The sequence below is a fragment of the Lepus europaeus genome, chromosome 23 (assembly GCF_033115175.1).
Source record: "Lepus europaeus isolate LE1 chromosome 23, mLepTim1.pri, whole genome shotgun sequence".
NCBI lineage: Eukaryota > Metazoa > Chordata > Mammalia > Lagomorpha > Leporidae > Lepus > Lepus europaeus.
The window spans coordinates 16,409,459-16,434,840 of NC_084849.1; the positions used below are offsets into that span (position 1 = coordinate 16,409,459).

Below are 25,382 nucleotides of genomic sequence, written 5' to 3' on the forward strand. Positions count from 1 at the left end.
TGCCAGGTGAATCGCCTGCTCCAGCAAGATCTCACCCAATGCCATGTGAATCCGAAGATTTTTCAAACTGGCTGGAGATCAGGTCCTCTGCCCACTAACCCCTTCATGGGATTCTTTCCTCGGCCTCAGGTTATTTTCGCACACACTTGTACTGACCAGCATCCGATGCGCAAAAAGGGCCGCCTGTAGACCCGTGGAGTTTTCACAGTCCTCTTTTCTCTGTCTTATCAATTCTAACTGCCTCAGTCTCTGAACTCTCAGCTCCATCTCCACGACGGAGGGAAGCTGCCGACCTCTCTACGGCCTGCAAACTGTCTTGGGACAATAAGACAGGGAACTGCTCATCATTCTTAGGATCAGTGACCTCTGTTGTCTGATGAACTCCATCTTGAAAATCACTTTATTAGTGGCTTTTCAGGTCGTTTCAAGGGGAATGGTAACATAGTCCCTGTCACTCCATCTTGGCTAGAGGCCTAAGTCCCCCCCAGGTAGGTCTTTTCACTCGTCAGTTCTGTAAAGTAAACGACAGGCCTCTCTTCATCTCTTGTTCATGTTTTCAATAGTCTCTTGGGATACTGGCACCCTAGGAGTTTCGTCTCTTTTTACAGAAGAGTACAGGATGCTATTTTCAACAGGTCATAGTCCTCTCTGGAAGGGACTCAGGTCACACTAACAATGCTCTTGACTTCCGAAATTCCCACCCCTCTGACTGAGTCTCATGCTGGATTTAAGAGATTTCCCCTCTACAACAACCTATCCTGCCTCTTAGTGACACACCTCACCCACTGTGGGAAATTCCCTCAGCAGATTCCAGTGCGGAAGCCTCAGTTGGCTCTATCTTGATTAGAATGGGTGACCCGCGGCACACAGACTGGTAGGTACACCTCACCCTGAGCCCCAAGAAATTTGGCTAGTGGCTTAGCAAACTGTTTTACTGAGGGCAGCCCAATAGGTTATAATTTCCTAGTAAGATCAAAGGATAACTATTTTTAGATGGGGTATACTCCCTCCAACACTCTCCTGAAATATGACCAGGACTCTGATGTGCTAGCTTTACTGGCTGGATGTGATTAATTAAAAAACAACAACAATAAACCCTTGGATTTTAGTTATGTATTTGAAAGGCAGAGAGGCAGAGAAAAACAGAGAGGTCCCATCTGCTGGTTCATTCCCCAAATGCCCACAACAGCTGGGGCTGTGCCAGGCCAAAGGTGGGAGTTAGGAGCTCAATCTGGGTTTCCTATGTGGGTGGCAGGGACCCAACTATTTGAGCAATCACCTACCTATTCCCAGGATGTGCAGTAGGAGGAAGCTGGAATTGGAAGTGTAACTTGGACCTGAACCAAGACGCTCTGATGGGGGATGCAGGAGTCTCAAGTGCTATCTGAACCAGTGCACCACATGTTCCCAAACCCAGGATTTTAGAACATTCTTCTTCTTTTTTTTTTTTTTTTTTTTTAAAGATTGACTTATTTATTTGAAAGACAGAGTTACACAGAGAGAGGAGAGGCAGAGAGAGAGGTATTCCATCTGATGGTTCACTCCCCAATTAGCCGCAATGGCTGGAGCTGCGCTGATCTAAAGCCAGGAGCCAGGAGCTTCTTCCGGGTCTCCCATGCAGGTGCAGGGGCCCAAGACTGGGCCATCTTCTACTACTTTCCCAGGCCATAGCAGAGAGCTGGATCAGAAGTGGAGGCCAGGGCGTTAACCTGCTGTGCCACAGCGTTGGCTCCTTCTTTTTCTTTTTTAAAAGATTTATCCACTTCTTTGAAAGTCAGAGTCACACAGAGAGAGGTCTTCCACCACCCCCTAGATGGCTACAACAGCTGGGGTGGGCCAGGCTGAAGCTGGGAGCCAGGAGCCTCATCTGGGCTTCCCATGTGGGCGGTAGGGGGCCCACACACTTGGACCATCCTCCTATGCTCTCCCAGGCATGTGAGCAGGAAGCTGGATCAGAAGTGGAGCATGGGCTGGCACTGTGGTGTAGCAGGTAAGGCTGCCGCCTGCAGTGCAGGCATATCATATGGGCACCAGTTCGAGTTGCGGTTGTTCTACTTCCAATCCAGCTCTCTGCTGTGGCCTTGGAAAGCAGCAGCAGATGGCCCAAGTGCTTGGGCTCCTGCACTGGTGTGGGAGACCTGGAAGAAGTTCCTGGATCCTGGCTTTGGATCAGCGCAGTTCCGGCCATTGCAGCCATCTGGGGAGTGAATCAGAGGATGGAAAACCTCTCTCTCTCTCTGCCTCTCCTTCTCTCTCTGTGTAACTCTTTCAAATAAATAAATAAATCTTAAAAAAAAAAAAAAAGAAAGAAAGAAAGAAATGGAACAGCTGGACTTGAACTGGTGCCCACATGGGATGCTGGTGCTGTAGACGGCAGCTTGACCCACTAAGCTACGGCACTGGCCTGTCTTCTTCATATGCATATAAAACATCTGGGGCCTTGTATTTCTCCAGCCACTGGAAGAAGACACTTTGACAGAGGTTGGCAAAGTCCATTAACTTTGCTGCCTCAGTCAGCCTTACAGGAACTATCACAGTGCCTGGCTCCCAAGACACATGTTTTCCTGGGCGTTCTGAGTTATATAACAAACCAGTGTTTAAACTTTACTTCATGTTTTTTCGTGGCAGAGTTCATCATCTGGGAGGAACTGAGCTCTAGGCCTGGTACAGTGCGTTTCTTGGGAACCTGTCACAAGTCAGTGGAATGTGACGGCTGATTCTTCTCATGGGAATGCTCCGGAAAGACATATTAATTTGAGTTTTTCACAATCACTTAGGAATGCAGTAATAATAAGTACAACTGTTATGCTGCTCTGCTCTCAGAATCTGGTGGCTGCGGGATGCACTGAGAGGCAGCTTTATCACATCTCTCCCTGGGGACGAGCTACTCAAGATGGTGAGCTTCTGTTCTTTTGGAGGGCACTGTATTGGTAGCCTGGACTGGAAAGCTGACAGTCATCTTTTTGGTTTACTCCTACCACAGCTGTTAGAGAGTGGCAATCGTAAGACTGGGTGCTGCCAACACTGCTGCATAGGTTCAAGGGTTATAGAATTCCATTTCAATCTGGATTAGCTGAGGACTATCTGAAACCCCACCCTCAGGGCAGAGTGGCCCAAGGGTTAACTGCTTGGGATATCAGTATCCCATATTGGAGTGCCTGGCTCTGAGTTCCAGCTGCCAGCTCATGTGTACGCTGGGAGGCAGTACAGGATGGCTCAAGTACTTGGGTCCCTGCCACCCAGGAGGGAGACCTGGATTGAGTTCCCAGTTCTAGGCTTTGGCCTGGCCCAGTCCCAGCTGTTGTGGGCATCTGGGGAGTGAACCAGTGGATGGAAGACCTCTCTGTGTTTCTGTCCCTCTGTCTCTCTGCCTTTTAAATAAATACAAATTTAAAAAACAAAACACTGTCTGTTTTGAGGCAAGGCTTTTCCTTCTTTTCAAGTATTAGTAGGTCATGGTTAACCTAAAACCAGTTTTAGCTTGTCCATTTTCTTAGAACCTCCTTGATAAGAATTGCTAAACAGACCGGAACATCTCGGGCCGGGTAACGGTGGACTATGAGGAGGGGCAGAGTCAAACCAAGCACACTGCTCAGGTCCTGATGTCCCTGGAAGCTGACTGAATTTTTATGATAGGGCAAATTTAGCTAAAATCAAGCCTGGTCTGGTCATCAGAAGCAGACCAGGAGGCACCAGTGCCCAAAACGGAATCTGGCTGAATGAGGTAAGAGGTCCCACACACTAGTTCAAGCTGGGAAGACTCTTCTTTCTCTCTTTAAAATATTTATTTTATTTGAAATTCAGAGTTAGAGAGGGACAGGTAGAGTGAGAGAGGAAGAGAGAGAGGGGACAGGCAGACAGAGAGAGAAAGAGAGAGAGAGAAGAAAGTGAGAGAGTGAGAGAGAGAGAGATCTTCTATCCTCTGGTTAACTCCCGAAATGGCTACAATGGCCAGGGCTGGTCCAGGCCAAAGCCAGGAGCCAGGAGCTTCATTCCAGTATTCCACATGGGTGCAGGGGCCCAAGCACTTGGGTCAGCTTTCACTGCTTTCCCAGGAACATTAGCAGGGAGTTGGAGCAGAAGTAAAGCAGCCAGGACTCAAACTGGCACCTATATGGGATGCTGGCAGCAACTTTACCCACTACACCTAAAGTGCCATCTCCCTCCCCTCTATGCCACCTTTTAAAGATCTGTTTATTTATTTGAACAGCAGAGTTACCGAGAGACAATAACAGATCTTCTATCTACTGGTTCACTCCCTAAGTGGCTGCAACAGCCAGGGCTGGGCAAGGCTGAAGTTAGGAATTCCATTTGGGTCTCCCATGTGGGTGGAGGGGCCCAAAGACTTGGGCCATCTTCCTCTACTTTCCCAGGCACATTAGCAGGGAGCTAGACCAGAAACAGAGCAACTAGGACTGGAATCAGTGCTCATATGGGATATACTGGCACTACATGCAGTGGCTTAACTTGTTGCACAACACTGGTCCCAAGATTCACACCTTTTAGCAAACAAGATGGGCCTGGGTGTAGCAGGTTGCGGGGCACTGTGACTGGGATCCAGTAACAGTCACCCTCATTGCACCACGACAATATACATAAGCTGTTTAAACATAAGCTTTCAGAAGACTGCCTCCCAAGTCACCCAGACCACTTTGCAATAAGAGCCTTTATCCCAACTTACCAGGGCATTTATTTTTATTTATTCATTTATTTTTGACAGGCAGAGTGGACAGTGAGAGAGAGAGAGAGAGACAGAGAGAAAGGTCTTCCTTTTTGCCGTTGGTTCACCCTCCAATGGCCACTGTGGCTGGCGCATCGCGCTGATCCAAAGCCAGGAGCCAGGTGCTTCTCCTGGTCTCCCATGCAGGTGCAGGGCCCAAGCACTTGGGCCATCCTCCACTGCCTTCCCGGGCCATAGCAGAGAGCTGGCCTGGAAGAGGGGCAACTGGGATAGAATCCGGTGCCCTAACCGGGACTAGAACCTGGTGTGCCGGCACTGCAAGGCGGAGGATTAGCCTGTTAAGCCATGGTGCTGGCCATTTATTTTTTTGAAATAAATAATATTTTATTTATTTGAAAGGCAGAGTTAGAGAGAGAGAGAGAGAGAGAGAGAGAGAGAGAGAGAACGAACGAACTACTATCTGGTAGTTCACTCCTCAAATGGCCACAATGGCCAGGGTCTCACATAGGTGCAGGGGCCCAAGCACTTGGGCTACCCTCTGCTGCCTTCGCAGGCACATTAACAGGGAGCTAGATCAAAAGTAGAGTAGCCAGCATTTGAAGCGGTGCCCACATAGGACGCTGGTGCCACAGGCGGTGGCTTTACCCACTAGGCCACAGCGCACACCCTGACCTGGGTGAGTTATTAACTCTACAGACATCACATGGCCTCACTGGACCTTGTCCTCCTCCTTCCCACCCACCCAGCTCTGTCGTCGCAATCTGTCAGACATTCTATCCAAACCCTGGCTGTCTACTTAACAAACAGCAAGCCTGGATTCCTGAAATCGATGTTTAATGACAGCAGAAGGACTTGAGCTACTACTGTTTAGCATTGCAGGAAAACCTCATCTAAATTACAGCACCTTCTATACTGTTTCTGCATTTCATCAACTATGTCTAACTTGAATGCAGCTGTGGGTCAAGCTGTAGGAGGCAAACGGATTTCCAGTTACTGGTGCTTCCACAGTGCGGCCAGACCAGGAAGGAGCTGGGTAGGAAGATGGTTTGTGACTGAGCAGCTGAAGCATCCTGGCTGCTACAAGTGACAACTGCTAGCCTCTACTGAAGGCATACTGTCTGGCACTGGGATGCTAGGTGCTTTACAGCCAATATTTCTTTTAAGTTACTGAATAACCCTGAGCATGGTGATACAATAGCACAAATCCCAGTTTGTACTTGCTGTCCTGGCAGGATTAACAGTGCCCTGCCTGCTCCCCTTCAGAAGCACTGAAGGACATTAAGTTATGTGATGACTGTACCTACGGGCTGGACTGTGGCCTCTCCAAATTCCTACGTTCAAGTACTAACCCTCAATGCACTTCAGAATGGGGCTGTACTCCAAGACAGAGCCTTCAAAGAGGTAATTTAGGTAAAATGAGTCAACAGGTAGACCAGAACCCAGTCCGACAGGTGTCCATAGAAGAGGAGATTGGCCGGCGCTGTGGCTCAACAGGCTAATGCTCCGCCTTGTGGCGCCAGCACACCGGGTTCTAGTCCCGGTCGGGGCGCCGGATTCTGTCCTGGTTACCCCTCTTCCAGGCCAGCTCTCTGCTGTGGCCAGGGAGTGCAGTGGAGGATGGCCCAAGTGCTTGGGCCCTGCACCCACATGGGAGACCAGGAGAAGCACCTGGCTCCTGCCTTCGGATCAGCGCAGTGCGCCGGCCGCAGCGTGCCAACCGCGGCGGCCATTGGAGGGTGAACCAACAGCAAAGGAAGGCCTTTCTCTCTCTCTCTCACTGTCCACTCTGCCTGTCAAAAAAAAAAATAAATAAAAAGAAATAAAAAAAAAAAAGAAGAAGAGGAGATTACACAGAGAGAAACTGACCAACCAAACACATGCATGTGAGCCCATGTGAAGGCACCATGCGGAAGGCTGGGTGAGAGGCATCAGAATGAAACCAACTCAGCCAACTCCGCTGACAACTTGGCCTTGGACTCGAGCCCCTTACTTCCTTAGTGTGTGGGACTTCGTTAGAGCAGCCCTAGCAGCCTGGGACAGAGCTGCTGTGCTGTCATCCCTGTACAGAAAGGACACCAAGGCTCTTACACTACCCTGCCTTAGCTGGTATTCTCTCCCTTTCCAAAAACAAGCAATTTCTGGCCTTTTTCTCTTTTTACAGAAAAAAAAAAGTAATAATTATAATATATAGCAATGTATACATTAAAAACTTAAACAATAAAGAATGGCAAACAGACTCTCATAATCTCTGTTTTCCAGAGATATATGATACTGACTTGCCTTAAAAAATGAAGATTAACAAATGAGGCCCCCCCCCCCATTTTTTTATTTGACAGGTAGAGCTATAGACAGTGAGAGAGAGAGAGAGAGAGAGAGAGAGAGAGAAAAGGTCTTCCTTCCGTCGGTTCACTCCCCTAATGGCCACCACGGCCGGCGCTGTGCCAATCAGAAGCCAGGAGCTGGGAGCCGGGTGTTTCCTCCTGGTCTCCCATGCAGGTGCAGGGGCCCAAGCGCTTGGGCCATCCTCTGCTGCCCTCCCAGGCCACAGCAGAGAGCTGGACTGGAAGGGAAGCAACCAGGACTAGTACCCGGCACCCCAACTGGGACTAACACCCAGGGTGCCAGTGCCGCAGATGGAGGATTAGCCAAGTGAGCCATGGTGCCGGCCTGACAAATAACCCCTTAAAAACTAATTTTTCGGGGACCAGTGCTGCCGCCTGCAGTGCCATAATCACATATGGGTACTGGTTCAAGTCCTGGCTGCTACACTTCTGATCCAGCTCCCTGCTATGGCCTGGGAAAGCAGTGGAAGATGGCCCAACTCCTTGGGCCCCTGCAGAGGTGTGGGAGACCCGGAAGAAACTCCTGGCTTCAGACTGGTTCAGTTCTGGCCATTGCAGCCAACTGGGGAGTGAACCAGCGGATGGAAGACCTTTCTCTCTCTCTGTGTGTGTAACTCAATCAAGTAAATTGGACATCTTTCCACATCAGTACATTAACTGCTTCTTCTCATAAAAAAAAAGAAATCAGGGGCCAGCTTTGTGATGCAGTGAGTTAATCATCCTATACAACTCTGGATCAAGTCCTGACTGCTTTCCATCCAGTTCCCTGCCAATGAACTTGGAAGGCAGGAGGTGGTGGTCCAAGTACTTGGGCCCCTGCCAACTATGTGGGAGATCAGGATGGAGTTCTTGGCTCCTGTCTTCAGCACAGCCTGGCCCAGCCCTGGGTGTTATAGCCATTTGGGAGTGAACCACTGGACAGAAGATCTTTCTATGTCTCTCCCGTTAACATGGCCTTTCAAATAAACAAATCTTAAAAAGAAGAAAAGGACTAGCTGCACAGTCCCTGTCTCTTGAGTTGAGCTGATCCAACAGGATTTTTAGATGAGCTGGATACACGCTGCCTCACTACAGGTAAACAGGAACCCCAGCAACGCTTCACAGCCACATGATGTGGTTCACTTCATCTTCGACTGGGTGGACAGAAATGATCCTGACAGCTAATCAGTGTCAGAGTGCTGACAACCAACCTTCAACTTTAACTGAGTGTAAGTGTAAATCCTAGGGATTTATACTAGGGGGAGGGGGGAGGGGAGAGAGGAGAGGGAGGAGATCTTCCATCCACTGGTTCACTCCCCAAATGGCTGCAACAGCAAGGGCTGAGCTAAGTGCCTGGAGCTTCTTCTAGGTCTCCCACATGGGTACAGGGGCTCAAGGACTTGGGCCATCCTCCACTGCGTTCCCAGGCACATTAGGAAGGAGCTGGATCGGGCGTGGAGCAGCCGGGACTTGAATTGGCATCCATATGGGATGCTGGCACTGCAGGCAGTAGCTTTATTCACCATGCTGGCCCGTTTTTTTTTTTTTGTTTTGTTTTGTTTTTTTTTTTAATAAATTGAACATTTAAAAATAAACTGAGGGGCAGGTATTTAGCCTAGTGGTTAACAGGTCAGTTAGGACACCTACATCCCACATCAAAATGTCTGGGTTCCATACTTGGTTGTGTTACAGGCAAAAATGGACTAGGTTTGTGAGCTGGAAGACCACGCCTTCACCTCGCCCCCTGTGTGATCGCATCCCCCTACCTGACCCCACCTGTGTGCCCACCTGCCAAGCAGGCTAACTAGCCACTCCTTTGGAAGTGGATTAAAGGCCTGGATCACCATCTTTATTCTCCTTGCTGCCCTGCACCTCCGGGGCGCGTGGCCTTCATGCCACTGGCCCCGTGCTTTCTGGTCTGCATGCTCCTCCACGGGCTGGCTCCTGGTGCTCGGTCTGAATCCAGATTTCCCTCTTTCTCAGATAGGGCCCTCACTCTCCTAAGCATTCCTCTCTCTGAATAAAAAGCTTAAAACTTATCATGCTGCCTCGTTCGTTTGTGCCAGTATTCAGAATTCTTCTCTGAATATGAGGCAAGAGCCCACACAGCTTATTAATTTTGATTTATTAATAGGCACCCAGTAACATAAATGGCACCCCAGATGGGACCTTTAAGGGGTATGTTACCAATATTAGTTCCTGCTCCTGCCTCCATCTTCTTTCCAGTGCAGAATCTAGGAGGCAGCAGTGATGGCTCAGGTAGTTGCATTCCTGCTTCTCACATGGGAGATCTGGATTGAGTTACCAGCTCCCGACTTCGGCTTGGCCCAGTCCCAGCAATTGTGGGCATGTGGGGAGTGAACCAGTGGATGGGAGATTTTTCTTTTCCTGCCTCTCAAATAAAGAACTTGTCCACAAATATTATAATGTCCATAACCACTCCCTATGTTATTTAACATGTTCAAGCTTCTGTACTTGTTAAGATATGACTGGTTACAGAATGACAAAAAGTACAGCTCCAAAGATAATAAACACGTTGCACACCATTAGAACATCATGACAGGTGAGACTTGATTTGGTAACCTGGTTTAACTACAATGATAGGCATTTCAGTACGAAGGGAAACAGAGTCACACAAAATGCAGTTTTTCTCTCTGCAGTACAACTGACCTGATGAAACTGCCTTCCTACATTACGTTTGGGTTAAGCAAATAAACTGACCTCATCATTAAATAAAGAACAGGCAGGTGTGTGCCTTAAAAACCATAGTTGTTACTCTACAGTCACAAAAGTCCTATCATTTCTTTACACAGCAACTGAAAATATGATTCTATATCTGGAGAATGAGAGTGTGTACACGCACACAAGCATTAGTCTATCTTCCTTGGGATTTCTTTGGAGATTTATTCCAAACCTGTTATCTTTTTGTCCACAACTCCTGATGCAATAGAACTTCAAGTGTCTTGTCAGTAACAAGCTAATTCTAAACCAGCATCATATTGCAATTCCCAAATCTACTTGTTCATTAGAATAGTCCCTTTCTATTGCTTTCATTTTTCTGTCGTTAGTTTTTTGTTTCTCATCCTCTTTATGCCCTCCTGGGACATACTGATTAGACAAGTGACCATGCTACTTCTTTTTTCTGGTCAGCTGGAAAGAGAAAGTAAGGAGAGATAGGTGTCATCATTAAGTAATACAGGAAGGCCAGCAAAGCTTACCCAAGGGATAGCAAACAACAAAATTTATGGAATACAGCCAAGTGGTGCTGAGAGGGAAATGGGCATGGTACAGTGGGTTCATCTGCCATTGGGGATTCCCACATCCCATACCAGTGTGCTGGTTTGAGTCCCAGCTACTCTTCTTCCAATCCAGCTTCCTGCTAACGCATCCCTGGAGGCAGCAGATGACGGCTCGAGTGCCTCAGGCCCTGCCATCTATATGGGAGACCAGGAAGGAGCTCTGTGCTCCTGGTTTCAGCCTGGCCCCTTGCTGGCTTGCTTGCTCTCTCTCCCTGTTGCTCTGCCTTTCAAGTAGGTGAAAATGATAATAAAATAAGCATTTAAAAAAGAAGTTTTAAAAGGTTTCAAATCAGTAAGTTGAAAGGCACACTAAAGCCAAAGCAAGCACAGGAAGGAAGTAATAAAGATTAGGGTAAGATCCAATGAAGGGGCTGCTGCTGTAGCATAGGGGGTAAAGCCGCCACCTGCAGTGCTGGCATCCCATATGGGCACTGGTTCGAGTCCCAGCTGCTCCTCTGCCTATCCAGCTCTCTGCTATGGCCTGGCAAAGCAGAAGGTGGTCAAGTCCTTGGGCCCCAATACCCGTGTGGGAGACCTGGAGGAAGCTCCTGGCTCCTGGCTTCAGATCGGCACAGCTCTGGCCGTTGCAGCCATCTGGGGAGTGAGTCAGCGGATTAAAGAAATCTCTGTCTCTACTTCTCTAACTCTGACTTTCAAATAAATAAAATATTTTTTTTTAAAGTGGCATTTATGTTAAACATAAGAGTTAGCATAGCATCCAGCAATTCTGCTACTAGGTGTCTACTCAACAGAAACAAAAACATTTGTCCACAGAAATGTGTACCTTTATAGTCATAGTCACATTATTCAGAAAAGCAAAAAAAGTCCAAACAATCCAAATACCCATCAACTGACAAATGGGTAAAGAGGACAGAGCAAAAAGGAATTACTTAAATACTGACAAGAAGCTACTTTGTGGACGAACTTCAAAAACACTATGGTAAGGAAAACAGCCAATCATAAAAGGCCGTATGTTGTATGACTTTATATGAATAGGTACGTCTATGGAGACAGAAAGCAGATTAGTGGTTGCCTAGGATGAGGTATGGGGAGAGAAGAATGGGGAACAGCTGTTAAGTGTATGAAGTTTCTTCTGGGATGATGACAATATGTTGAATCTGGATTATAGTCATGGTCACACAACTTTGTAAATATGCTAAAACCACTGAACTGTATACTTGTATACAGTGGACAAAAGCCACATGAACATCTCAACAGATACATAAAAACATGACAAAAGTCCAATGTCCTTACAAAATAAAAACATTCCACACACTAGAAATAAACTGACCCAGTACAGGGCATTTATGAAAACCATACAGCTGACAAGATTCTTAATGGGAATCTTCCCTTCAGATCAGGAGCAAAGCAAGGAAGGACGTGTGCTCTTGGAACTTTTACTTACACTGTACCAGAGGCACTAACCTACACAAGGAGGGAAAGACAAAGGGAGAAGGGGAGATGAAAGGCTTTCAGATTGGAAAGGAGGAAGCAAAACTAACTACTGACCACATGATCCTCTATGTAGAGAAACATAAGGAATTCACACACAAAAACTATGGACTCTAATTAGTTCAGCAACATACTATACAGGATCAATTGTAGGTGGTGCATACGTGGCAATGAACAATCAAAAATGAAATCAAGACAAAAGTTCTACCAAAAATAACATCAAAGCGTAAAGTACATGGGAATAGATTTAACACACACAGTGACTGAAATTTATACACTGGAAATTATAAAATGCTACTACTAAGAGAAATTAAAGATCAAAATTGGGGAGATATTCCAGGTTAACAGACTGAAGAGTTAACATTAAGACAGCACTTCTCCCCAGACTGATCCACAGATCCTCAACAGGGTTTTATTTTTTTGGTCCTTTTTTTCAGGTGGGTGGGGGGGTCAGAAATCGATCAGCTAAACCTAAACTTTACATGGAAAATGGAAGAATCCAGAGTAGCAAGACAAATTTAAAAAAGAACCAAGCTGTAGGATTCACACTACTCAATTTCAACCTTTTACACATTGATTGGTACTAGCATAAAAGACAGACCAGCAGAGAAGTCAGAGCCTGGTGACTAACCCTTACATTGATGTTCAGTTGATTTCTGACAATGGTGTCAAGGCAATCCAAAGGCCAAATGGAATAAAAGATAATCTTCTGAATAAACAGTGCTGGGACTACTGGATACCCATTCATAAAGATGAATTTAGATCTGTATCTCAGGCTACCCACAGAAATGAACTCAAAATGAATCAGTACATTAAAACTACAAAATCTCTTACAGAAGGCACAGCAAAAAATGTTTATGCCTGGGGCCGGCGCTGTGGTGTGGCACAGTGCCAGCATCTCATATGGGCACCGATTTGAGTCCCAGCTGCTCCACTTCTGATCCAGCTCTCTGCTACTGCCTGGGAAAGCAGTAGAAGATGGCCCAAGTGCTTGGGCCCCTGCACTCATGTGGGAGACCTGGAAGAAGCTCCTGGCTCCAGCCGTCACGACCATCTGGGGAGTGAACCAGCAGATCAAAGATCCCTCTCTCTCTAACGCTGCCTTTCAAATCAATCTTTTATTTTTATTTATTATTTTTTTAAAGATTTATTTATTTATTTGAAAGTCTGAGTTACTCAGAGAGAGAAGGAGAGGGAGAGGGAGAGAGAGGTCTTTCATCCGATGGTTCATTCCCCAGATGGCTGCAATGGCCCAAGCTGTGTCAATCCAAAAGCAGGAGCCAGGAGCTTCCCCTGGGTCTCCCACGTGGGTGCAGGGGCCCAAGGGCTTGGGCCATCTTGTATTGCTTTCCCAGGCAATAGCAGAGAGCTGGATGGGAAGAGGAGCAGCCAGGACTAGAACCAGCGCCCACATGGGATGCCGGCGCTTCAGGCCAGGGAGGGCGTTAACCCACTGTGCCACAGTGCCGGCCCCTCAAATAAATAAATTTTAACAACAGCAACAACAACAAAATGTTTGTGCCTATAGATTAGGCAAAGAGTTCTGTGATACACCACCAAGAATGATCCATAAAAAATTGCTAAGTAGGATTTTATCAAAACTAAAAAATGTGCACACTTGAAAGGTACCATTAAAAAGATGAAAAGGCAAACCAGAGACTGGGAGAAAATATTTGCGAAACAGGAGAGGGGCAGAACTTTTGAACAGATATTTCACCCAGGAAGATAAACAAATGGCCAACAGGCACAGCAACAGATGCCCATGTCTTTAATCCTTATCTCAGGGAAATACAATCAACACTGCTCACAGATACCACTCTAAAAAGACAAATAATGACATGTGTTTAAGAAAGCCCTTATATGCCACGAAACTGTACATTTTATGTTATATATATTTAGCCACAATAAAAGGAAATAGCCCTTACCTATTAAAAAAAAAAAAAAGTGGTAAACCAAGCAGGAACAAAACAAAAACAAAAATCTTCTCACAAAGAAAAGCCTACCTTTAGATGGCTTCACTGGTGAATTCTATCAATATTTAATTTTTACATAATCTCTTTCAGAAAACAGAAGAGGAAGAAACATTTACTAATATATTCAATTTAAATGTATAATTAAAGGCATCATGATGATTTACTTTTTCTAGACAATGGATCACTAAAGTATACAAGGCACGGGGTACTGGACTAGAAGGCTCGAGAACCATACCAACCCAGACTTTCTTACTGTCTCGATGTGAAATCTTTAAGTCGTATCATATTGTTGGGCTTAAGCCCCTTAATCTGAAAACAGAGAGGTTCACCAGAAATCTTTTCCACCTATGTGGTTTAAATCTTTGGTCTATTTACCACATGAAGTTTTACTTAAAACGTGCCCAATCCTAAACTGGTAGAATCCTTCAGGAAAACAACATGATAATACGTACTAAGAGCCAGACCATATTCTCTAGCAATGTAGTTCAAGATATTTGACTGAAGAATATAAATGAAACAAAAGAAAAAGAATACATAAGATAGTCACTCTAACAATCCACACATCCAGTAAAAGTGGAATATGATAACACAAAGAAACACCAAATTTTAGTATGCAAAGATGACTGCAGAAAATATCTTCACTAGAAAAGAATTAGACTAAGGGGCCAGCGCTGTGGCTCACTGGCTAATCCTCCGCCTGCGGTGCCAGCATCCCATATGGGTGCTGGGTTCTCGTCCCGGTTGCTCCTCTTCCAGTCCAGCTCTCTGCTGCGGCCTGGGAAGGCAGTGGAGGATGGCCCAGGTGCTTGGGCCCCTGCATCTGCGTGGGAGACCAGGAGGAAGCATCTGGCTCCTGGCTTCAGATCAGCGCAGCACGCCAGCCGTAGCAGCCATTTGCGGGGTGAACCAACGGAAGGAAGACCTTTCTCTGTCTCTCTCTCTCACTGTCTATAACTCTGTCTAATAATAATAAAAAGGAGTAAAGAATTAGACTAAAGTGATTTCAACAACAAAATGTATACGGTACACAAGGGTACTTCAAAAAGTTCATGGAATGACAGAATTAAAAGTATGAGCTTATTTTGGTCCAAAACAATTCTAAAATTCAAGCATAGGTATTTCACAACATGCATTTTCACACACTATGAAAACAACTTTGAATAAAAATAAATGCATACCTAAAGAAACTACAGAGATAGACAGAGAGCTCCCATATTCTGGTTCAGTGTTCAAATGTTTGCCACAACTAGGGCTGGGCCACATCGAAGCCAGGAGCTAGGAACTCAACCCAGGTCCCACATGTGGGTAGCAGAAACCCAACTACATGAATCATCGTCTGCTGTCTTCCGGGGTACTCATCAGCAAGAAGCTAGGGTCAGGAGTGAGGGGGGACCCAAATCCAGGCACTCTGACATGGGATGTCTTGACTGCTAGTCAAATGCCTGCCCCTCACCTCATACGTTTAATTCCATTTTCCAAAACCATTCTGAAGTATCTACTGAACAAGTGGAAATCTTCAGCAATGAAAGTAATATTTAGGTGGTGGATCTAAAGATGGCTTTTTTTGCTTTCATATCTTTAAAGATTCATTATTTATTTGAACTTTATATGCACCAAGTTATGTGGCATGTATTTTGTCTGGCTTCTTTCACTCAGCATTATTTGTGAGAATCATCCAGACTGTATGTGAAGCTGTAGTTCACTCACTTTCATTGTATGAATATAATTATAATTTACCCATGCTTATCTGGGTTGTTTCCAAAGTTCTGATTGTGAGAAATAATTATTCTTTTTTAAAAATGTCTGTTTATTTTCATTTACTTAAAGGGTTGGAGGTGGGGAGTGGTGCATGTGCCACATAAGACAAATATGAAGAGTAGAGATTCAAAATATCAAGGTTATTTGGATGAGCTTCTAACTGCTCTGGTTTGATTGATACTTCCCAAGAGTTGTTACGAATTGCAAGGCTCTCCAGATGCATCTCAGTACTTCACACTACTAACAGCTACACTACACGTGCTGTAGTATTTTACTTGTTCTACTCAGTGTTGGAGTAAAGGATGAAAAGTATCTCCCAAATCCAGGCCCAGACTGTGCATCCCTAATTTGAAATCTGAAACTTTTTGAGTGCCAACACTGATACTCAGAAAGTTTCTGTTTTGGGGGCTGGCTCTGTCACATAGCAGGTAGAGCTGCTGTCAGTAGTGCTGGCATCCCAGGGCATCAGTTCGAATCCCAGTTGTTCTACTTCTGATCTAGTTCCCTGCTAATGTGCCTGAGAAAGCAGTGGGAGATGGCCCAAGAACTTGGGCCCCTGTACCCACATGGGAGACTCAGATGAAGCTCCTGGCTTCTGACTGCAGCCTGGCCCACCTAGCAAATGGAGGCTCCCTCTCTCTCTGCCTCTGTTCTTTGTAACTCTTTCAAATAAATAAGTAAATTTTGGGGGGAAAAAAAAAAAAAGCTTCCATTTTAGAGTGCTGTGGGTTTCCTGATTAGTGATGTCTAACTGGTAAAATGTACACAAATATTCTAAAACCCAGTATCTCTAAAATATAAAACATGTCTGATCTTTTTTTTAAAAATATTTTTATTTATTTATTTGAGAGGTAGAGTTACAGACAGTGAGAGGGAGAGACAGAGAGAAAGGCCTTCCTTCTGCTGGTTCACTCCCCAAATGGCCGCAACGGCTGCAGCTGTGCCAATCCAAAGCCAGGATCCAGGTGCTTCGTCCTGGTCTCCCACGCTGGTGCAGGGGCCCAAGCACTTGGGTCATCTTCTACCGCTTTCCCAGGCCACAGCAAAGAGCTGGATTGGAAGAGGGGCAGCCTGGACTAGAACCGGTGCCCATATGGGATGTCAGCGCTGCAGGTGGAGGATTAACCTACTGTGCCATGGCGCCGGCTGCAACATGTCTGGTCTTAAACATTTCAAGTAAGAGATACTCAACTCATATAATAGTGGATAGTTAAAAATCCTTATGCCTATTTCATTTATTATCATCACTCCCTTTCAAGTTTTCAATTTAAATTTTCTCATGCAGCCTTCATTTTTTTAAAAAAAGATTTATTTTTTATTTATTTGAAAGCCAGAGTCACAGAGAGAGACCAAGACAGAGAGATCCTCCATTCACTGGTTCACTCCCCAAATGGCTGCAACAGCCAAGGGCTGGGTCAGACCAAAGCGAGGAGCCAGGAGTTTCTTCCAGGTCTCCAACATGGGTGCAGGGCCCAAGACCTTGGGCCACCCTCCACTGCTTTCCCAGGTGGATTAGCAGGGAGCTGGATCGAAGTGAAGTAGCCAGGTTTCCAAGTGGCTCCCATATGAGATGTGGGTGTCGCGGGTGGTGGCTTAATCCGCCACACCACAACACTGGCTTCCCAGCCTTCGTGCTTAAGTGGATCAGCCACGTCACACTCCTCTCAGCTACAGAGTACAAGTAGACGGCAGTGGATCTCCAGCTCTTCGATTCTCCTTCCTAGGTCTGTGGCTGCCTGCCAAGAAAGAGACTTCCACCAGGATCCAGTCTCAGCATTCCCACGGTCAGCAAGGAGAATACGCGGTCGTGCTACCATACACGACGCTAGTAATAGTAGGGTGAAGTGTAGGAAATTGTTTCCGTAAGTCAAAAAAGCTGACCATCAGTAATATCATGTTTTCAGCCTATGTTAATGCCTTCATTTTAAGAAAAATATAAATTTCCTTAAGAATATGCCTATTTTTAAAAGTATTTTATGATAACATAAAGAACTTCATTAACTTCTTGGACACAATTTTATTGTAGTTTCTCTGGTTTTTGTGTATCTACTAAAACTTTGCTGATATACTTTACTGGGGAAAAACCAAAACATGAAATTCTCTATTTATTACATAAATTTTTAGTAATTTTATTTTAAATTAACATAAATTTTACTAATACTTCACCACATGTATATTTAGTAATTTTTAAAAAATTTCAAGTCAGCCTTCCATCTGACCTTGCTCCCTCTGAGGCTCTAGAATCACTATCAAAGTCCCTCTGAACCTTCTCAGCAATGAGCACTTGGAGCGAAGTTATTTTCAGGCCAGGATTTTAAACAACTAGTTTATGCATGTTTGCATTTACATGCTAAAGTAGTAAGTAAAACCAAGTCGTGCTTACCAGCAACCAACTAAAGAACAAATATTAAAGTTATCCCATTCTATTTCAATTTCCTGCCAAAGTCCTGTGTCTCTTCACAGATTAAGATGTTTTGATGCCAGGTGTTTCAGAGAAGTGAGTCTTCCACTTTTAGCAGAAATCGACCGCACTTTGAGAACATCTTACCTGAAACTACCGTAGACTATAAGAAGAATGGATATCAGAAATGTGGACACTTGACTGGAATCCACCAGGGAATAGGCCCTAGAGAAACAAAAGGAGAAACATTTAGATCACACAGCACAGCCTCATGGAGCCTACAGTCAGGCTAATGGAGCTTGGCATCCTCCCCCACCAAGTTTTGTTTTTGTCTTTAACAAGAAAAAAAAGTATAAAATGTCATTACTAGAGTAATGTAATTAAAATGAAATTTGCTAGTTTAACAAGAAGAATAAATTGATAGGTTTCAGCTATTTGCAGTTATTAAGATATTAAGTCAGTGCAAAAATCCCATCTCCGTGACATTCAAGAACAACAAATGTTTATAACATCTACCTCCCATATAAAAAGTATCCAAGTATCTACCAAATCTGCCCCAATGACAAAATGTCTCAGTGAGCAGAAGTTCACTGCTTTACAATCGAACCATCAACAGTGTCTCACAGGCCCAGCCCAGTGATCCCGTGATGACGCAAAGTGTGCATGTCTCTCTTGGATCCCGTTTTCATCCTTCTGACTGCCTGTGGATTATCTCCGTGTGCATGTACTCCATTAGGTCTTCGAAGTCAAGAGGCCCAAAACTGAAGGCATTCCCTGCATACATGGTCCCCTCAAGGTGCATCGCCTCTTATCACCACCCTCTTCGATGCCAAAACCAGAAATCAAGTGCATTCCTTCCAAGGCCTGCAATGTTCACATCATTAAGTATCTATAGCTTCCAAACCCACTGCCAAGTCCTTGGTTCCTGTCTATGGCTTGACTACTGGAAATCCTGTTTTCAAGTCTGTCTCCCTGCAGATACTCAGCTGCTTGTTCTGAATGCTGACTAGAAACTGTCCTATGCACAGGGAAGGAATAGTGACTGCAGAGTTTCCTTCTTAAGACATACTCAGGGGGCTGGTACTGTGGCATAGTGGGTAAAGCCATCGCCTGCAGTGCCAGCATCCCATATGGGTCCGGTTCAGAACTCGGCTGTTTCACTTACAATCCAGCTCTCTGCTATGACCTGGGAGAGCAGCAGAAGATGGCCCAAGTGCTTGGGTCCCTGCACCCACATGAGAGATCTGGAAGAAGTTCCTCGCTCTTGTTTCAGCCTGGTCCAGTCCTGGTCATTGTGGCCATTTGGGGGAGTAAACTGGTGGATGGAAGAGCTCCGTCTCTCTTCTTTTCTAACTTTTCCTTTCAAATAAATAAATAAATCTTAAATCGGGGAAAAAAGGTGGGAGAGATTAACAAACAATAAAAAAAGAGGCAAAATTTTTAAAAAATTCTTAACTTGGTACTATATAGATGGATACTGGGTTGCTTCTAACACTTCTGCTGTGATGGACAATTTTGTAATAAACAGCCTTGTAAATTGCACTCTAACTGCACGCTCTTTAAGTGCGTATCTGTGTAAAGTCCTTGTTCCTCAGTTGCATAAAGCCCAACCGCTCAACAGCTGGTGGGAACTGCTGACGGCCGGAGGAGCAGCACCGCATCACTGTGGGAAGGGCTGGCGGACTGCACTGACTCCATCTCTGTTGCTAAACTGGGATTCTGGTGTGTGGTGGTGGTAACACCAACATTTAACATGTCATTGAGCATTTAATCTTCATACCATTCCACAATGTTAGTACTACTCTTTCATTAACTCCTTATCAAAAACCAAAAACACCTTGAGAACAGAGTTCCAGATTTGACAAAGAAAACACTGACAATAGGGTCTGAAGCAGTAATCTGAAACCAAATACTAATATTTCTGTCAAGCAATATATCAAGATTTACGCTAAGCAGGATCAATAAAGGTTATAAGTAGCCTTGTTATCAATTTATGCCACATCTTGATACAAAATAAATTATAGGAAAACTGGATTTTCACAGTTTTGGATTTGCAGAACTGTGGACCTCTGTGATTATCATCAACCTGTAGAGATCACAGGTCAGGTGCATTTTTTTTTTTAAAGATATTTATTTATTTGAAAGGCAGAGTAATGGGGTATCTTTCATCTACTGGTTCATTCCCCAAATGCCTGCAATAGCTGAGGTTGGGCTAGGCCAAGGCTATGAGCCAGGAACTCTATCCAGGTTCCTCACATGGCTAGTAGGAACTCAGGAAACTGGGACATCATCTGCTGCCTCCCAGAAGCAAGGGCAGGAAGCTGGTTCAAAGCAGCGGCTGGGGTTTTTTAAAAATTTTTTTTAAAAGATTTATTTGAAAGACAGAGATATAGAGAGAAGTAGAGACACAGAGAGAGGTCTTTCATCTGCTGGTTCACTCCCCAGATGGCTGCAATGGCCAGAGCTGCGCCGATCCGAAGCCAGAAACCAGGAGCCTTTTCCAGGTCTCCCACGTGGGTGCAGGGGCCCAAGGACTTGGGCCATCTTCTACTGCTTTCTCAGGCTACAGCAGAGAGCTGGATAGGGAGAGGAGCAGCCTAGTCTACAACCAGTGGCCATATGGGATGCTGGTGCTTCAGGCCAGGGCTTTAACCCGCGGCGCTACAGCAACGGCTCCAAGGCTGGGATTTGATTCCAAGCACTCCAATATGATATATGGACAGCCCAAGTGGTGACTCAACACGCTGTGTCACAATGCCCACCAGTCTTTATTTTTTTTTTTAATTAAAATAAAATTTATTTTGTTTATTTTAAAGACAGACAGAGACAGACAGAAACCTCTCACCTGCTGGTTCACTCCCCAAATGCCTGCAGCAGCCTAGAACTTCACGTGAGTCTCTGCCAATTAGAATGTCCATATTCCATACTGGAGTACCTGGGTTTGAGTTCTGGTTCCCCCTCAACTCCCAGCCTTCTGCTAATACACTCCCTGGTAGGCAGCATGTGATGGATGGTTCAAGTAGTTGGGTCCCTGCCATCTACATGGGAGACCTGGATGGAGTTCAGCCTAGGGTAGCTGCAGCCTTTGTGGGCATGTAAGGATGTGAGTCACTTCATGGGGTGCTCCCTTTGTCTGGCTCTTTCAAATAAAATAAAAAAATAATAAAGGCTTATATAAAACCTAGGCTATACTAGCAGAGACCGATGAAGGTAACCATCATCTTATCTTCAGGTAGTCTTCTGGTTCATTTATTCAACCAATGGGAAATTTTTCTTGAGTCACTTTTTTAAAAATTGGCAAGCTCTAGGATCTAATCCACAGACCTGTTTTCCTCCTCTGTCAAATACACTGCTGTGTCTGGTGTTTGTGTGCAGATGCCATTGGTCTCCTACAATAGGCTCATCATCACCTACTTTATAAGTCCATTAAACAATCACAGAGCAGTTTCCAAAATGTCTAAGGGTCTTCCCTGCTGGCAATGAAGGGAGGAAAAGGGTCCCTCCTGAGCCTTTCTCTGTATTCTGTTCTTTACCCACACAAAGAAGCAAAGTAAGATTAGGATTTTATTGTTAAGAATTGGGGTCTGGAGTTGAGATCTAGGGTAAAACTAAGATAGATGGGATAAGGATGGAGGGAAAAAGAGGTATTGCAGGGCAAAGTCTGGCTGATTCTAGGAAACTAGAATTTGAGCTGTCATTTCACAGCCTCTAACTTTGCTATTACTTCAGATTCTACCAAAACATCAACAGGTTGTCGTGCCTCTCAGGCCCTCCTACTCAAGTGTCTGCTTCTACAGACTCTGGATGGACAGTAAAGACACGAACTACCCATTATTTGAAATTAAAGAAACTGAAACACAAGAAGAACACTAAATATATGCATTTGAGACCTGTCAAAACCAGGTTAGCCAAATGTACTGAAAGCAGACTTGAAGACTTTGCCAAGTGATGTATTTGTGTAGGTCAACTGCCGAGCTGAAAGTATTTTATATGGTTATTATGAAAACCACTAATTCTATAACTGTACTCCTCCAAGTAATAAAGAACTACCAGAAAGTCCTCTCATCTATAAGGTATACACCCTAAGATGTTTAGAACCATGCTGGATTTTAGGAACTGCTCTACAAACATCTATTTCTAGCCGCTTTACCGGCAAGTGCTTATAACACATACCCTGCTAAAAAGTCATGCCAAATGGAGACACAGAGAGCACTGTTCCTGGTATGCTGTGTGTGTCCGCCTCCCAGCTATACAATGAAAGCATTCTCATCCACCCAGCAAGCCGAGCAGCCATTATGCCAACCCGCACAGGCTCTGCCTTGGGCCAGCACGTTTCAAACTTTTGGGTTGTGAGACCATTTACACTCTTGAAATTGACTACTCTGAAGAGCTGTTGTTCATGTGGATTATAATTAGTGATATTTATTATATTTGTATCAGAAATTTAAACTGAGAAAAGTTAAAAATATGTATTAATATATGTAAAACCGTTACATGCTAACAAACATTTTTAAAGGAAAAATAATTGTATTTTCCAAAAGTTTAGTGAGAAAGGGGGTTCTTTTACATTTTTGCAAACTACTGTAATGTCTGGCTTAAATAGAAGACAGCTGGATTCTCTTGCCTGATTCTGCAGCTCTACTGCCATATGTTGCTTGGGTTAATTCCACAGGGGGAAAAATCTGCTTTACACAGAGGGGTAGCTGGAAGAGGGAGGAGTTATTTTAATAACTTTTTCAAATAATCAAGGATATTCTCCCTTGATACTATCACTGAAATTCAACAAGTTATAATTTCTCAAAAGTTCTCTGCAATGTGGAATCTGAAATGGTATCAGCAGATTATTTTTACTGTTTTACGTTAAAATCCTCTGGATAGTCTTATACTTTGGATGTATCTTTTATTCACAGGTAATTCTGTGACCTTAGGCACTGTAATCTGAAAGGTACTGGCACAGAGTTACACAGCTCTTCCAGATGTTGTCACTTTTCATTACACAGTATCCGAAAAAGTTATACCTGTCCATATCATTCCTGAGACTCACTGTAACAGATACACATTTTCTAAAATTCTAATTTTCACTTGAGAGCTCAAATTATCAGACAAAAACATCATGCTGTTTATTTTGTCTTGACGTGATAGACTCACTTTATCCATTTTTTGAGAAACCACCAATAAGTCTGAGGATCTCCAGTCTGTCAGTCATTCTTCCTAGTGAAGATGGTGCTCTAGTTCAGCCAGCAGCTCAAATGACAGCACAAGTGTTTTCTCGAGAACAATGGTCCTTCCATATTTAGCAGAAGCACTTTGTGTAAACTTTCCATTTTATCATAATTTTTATAAAAAAACTTTTTTAAACAAAGATTTATTTTAAAGGCAGAGTGACAGAATGGAGAAAAATAAAAGAGAGAAAAAGATCCTCCTCTGACTGCTGGTTCAATTCCCAAAATGGCTACAATGGCTAGAGCTGGGTTAGACCAAAGCCAGGAGCCAGGAACTCCATCTGGATCTCCCTTATGGGTAGCAGGAGCCCTATCAGGCAATCCTCTGCTTCTTTCCGAGGCGCACTAGCAGGGAGCTGGATCTGAAGTGGAGCAGCTGGGACTCAAACCAGCACTCATATGGGACACCTGCATCATTGGCATCGGCTTAACCCACTGTACCACATGCTGATCCTAAATGTAAAATTTTCACATACATATAACATAACACCAAATAAGTAGTTACATTTTTTTTCTGAGCTCAAATTTTTTTTTCTTTAAAGATTTATTTTACTTGAAAGTCAGAGTTACACAGAGAGAGGACAGGGAGGGAGGGAGAGAGAGAGGTCTTCCATCTGCTGGTTCACTCCCCAATTGGCCACAATGGGCGGAGCTGCTCCGATCCGAAGCCAGGTGCCAGGAGCTTCCTCCGGGTCTCCCAGGCAGATGCAAGGGCCCAAGGACTTGGGCCATCTTCCACTGCTTTCCTAGGCCATAGCAGAGAGCTGGATCAGAAGTGGAGCAGCCTGGTCTCGAACCGGTGCTCATATGGGATGCCAACACTGCAGGCTGTGGCTTTACCCACTATGCCACAGCGCTGGTCCCGAGCTCAAATATTATATGTGGAAAATGACTTGCATTCCAGGACTTACTAAGATGCTACAAACTTTCCCTTTATGGGAAAGAAAAAATTAGGAAGTATTAGGGATGCCACATTTGGTTATATTCTCTACTTATTTTTAATAAAAACACAAACATATAATTACATACATACTTTACAATTTATCTAGTTACATAATCACATTGAGATCTTGATTCAGCACTAAATGCTACTTACGAGTAAATGCTAATGACTGACACTGCTCCTCACACAGCAAACCGTAAACTCCTATAAGCTATTCATTTGAAAAAGCAGCCTAAAACATTTAAGTAGCAACTCTGAACATATTTCCAGGAACATTTTAATTTTTTAATTTATTTTTTGAAACATTTTTTCAAAGCATAACTGAAGATGGAACAACACAGAGTAAACAGCCCTCAGTCCCCTTCTCCTAGTGAATCCTTTCCTAGATGACGGAAATCTATTAAATAGTTACCACATTTAGTAACACAAATGCATCTTAATTACTAAAGGCTTAAACTCGTTTTTGTAAACAGACATAACCATAAGGTCAATTTGATCCAGAACAATTTTCACAAATGTTTAACTCATTAAGTTCAAAATGAAGTTTTATGAAATTAATAATTGAAAAATCACATAATCCAGGCCATTAATTTAGTTTGAAAAAGCAATTGGGGGCCGGTGCTGTGGCGTAGCAGGTAAAGCTGCCGCCTACAGTGCTGGCATCCCTTACGGGTGCCGGTTCAACTCTTGGCTGTTCATCTTCCGATCCAGCTCTCTGCTATGGCCCGGGAAAGCAGCAGAGGATGGCTCAAGTTTTGGGCCCCACGTGGGAGACCTAGAAGCTCCTGGATCCTGAATTCGGATCAGCTGAGCTCCAGCAGTTGTGGCCATTTGGGGAGTGAATCAGTGGTGGAAGACCTCTCTTTCTCTGCCTTTCTGTAACTCTGCCTCTCAAATAAATCTTTAAAAAAAAAAAAAAAAAAAAAAAAGCCTCAATACACTGAAAATTAATTTGTGACAAAAGCAGCCTTCAATTCAGTAAACTGGATTTGCAATAAAACAGACCTGACAGATTTGGGGGAAACATTTTCTGTGAGTCATAAATTTTTAAAAAGATCTATTTATTTATTTTTAAAGGCAGAAAGAGAGGGGGGGGAGGGAGGGAGGGAGGGAGGGAAGTCTTCCATCCGCTGGTTCACTTGAACGTGGGTGTAGGGGCCCAAATACTTGGGCCATCTTCCACAGCTTTCCCAGGCACATTAGCAGAGAGCTAAGAGGTGATAACATTGAGGTGTAAGAATCAGAAACAGAGGAGGTGATATAGCTACAAGCTGTATTTTTGAAGGAAGAATCGACAGGACTTGGTAGATTGGAAGCGGAGTAGCCAGGACA

The 25,382-nt window shown here is 44.4% G+C and overlaps 1 protein-coding gene across 1 annotated transcript in view; it reads right to left on the reverse strand.

Moving 5' to 3' along the window:
* The window catches only part of SPPL3 (signal peptide peptidase like 3), a 141,713-nt gene that overhangs the window by 33,312 nt on the left and 83,019 nt on the right, over positions 1-25,382 (reverse strand). Inside the window, exon 2 of the mRNA XM_062182420.1 lies at positions 18,033-18,110. Within this exon, the coding sequence (XP_062038404.1) occupies positions 18,033-18,110 (78 nt within the window). The remainder of the gene's footprint in view (positions 1-18,032; positions 18,111-25,382) is intronic.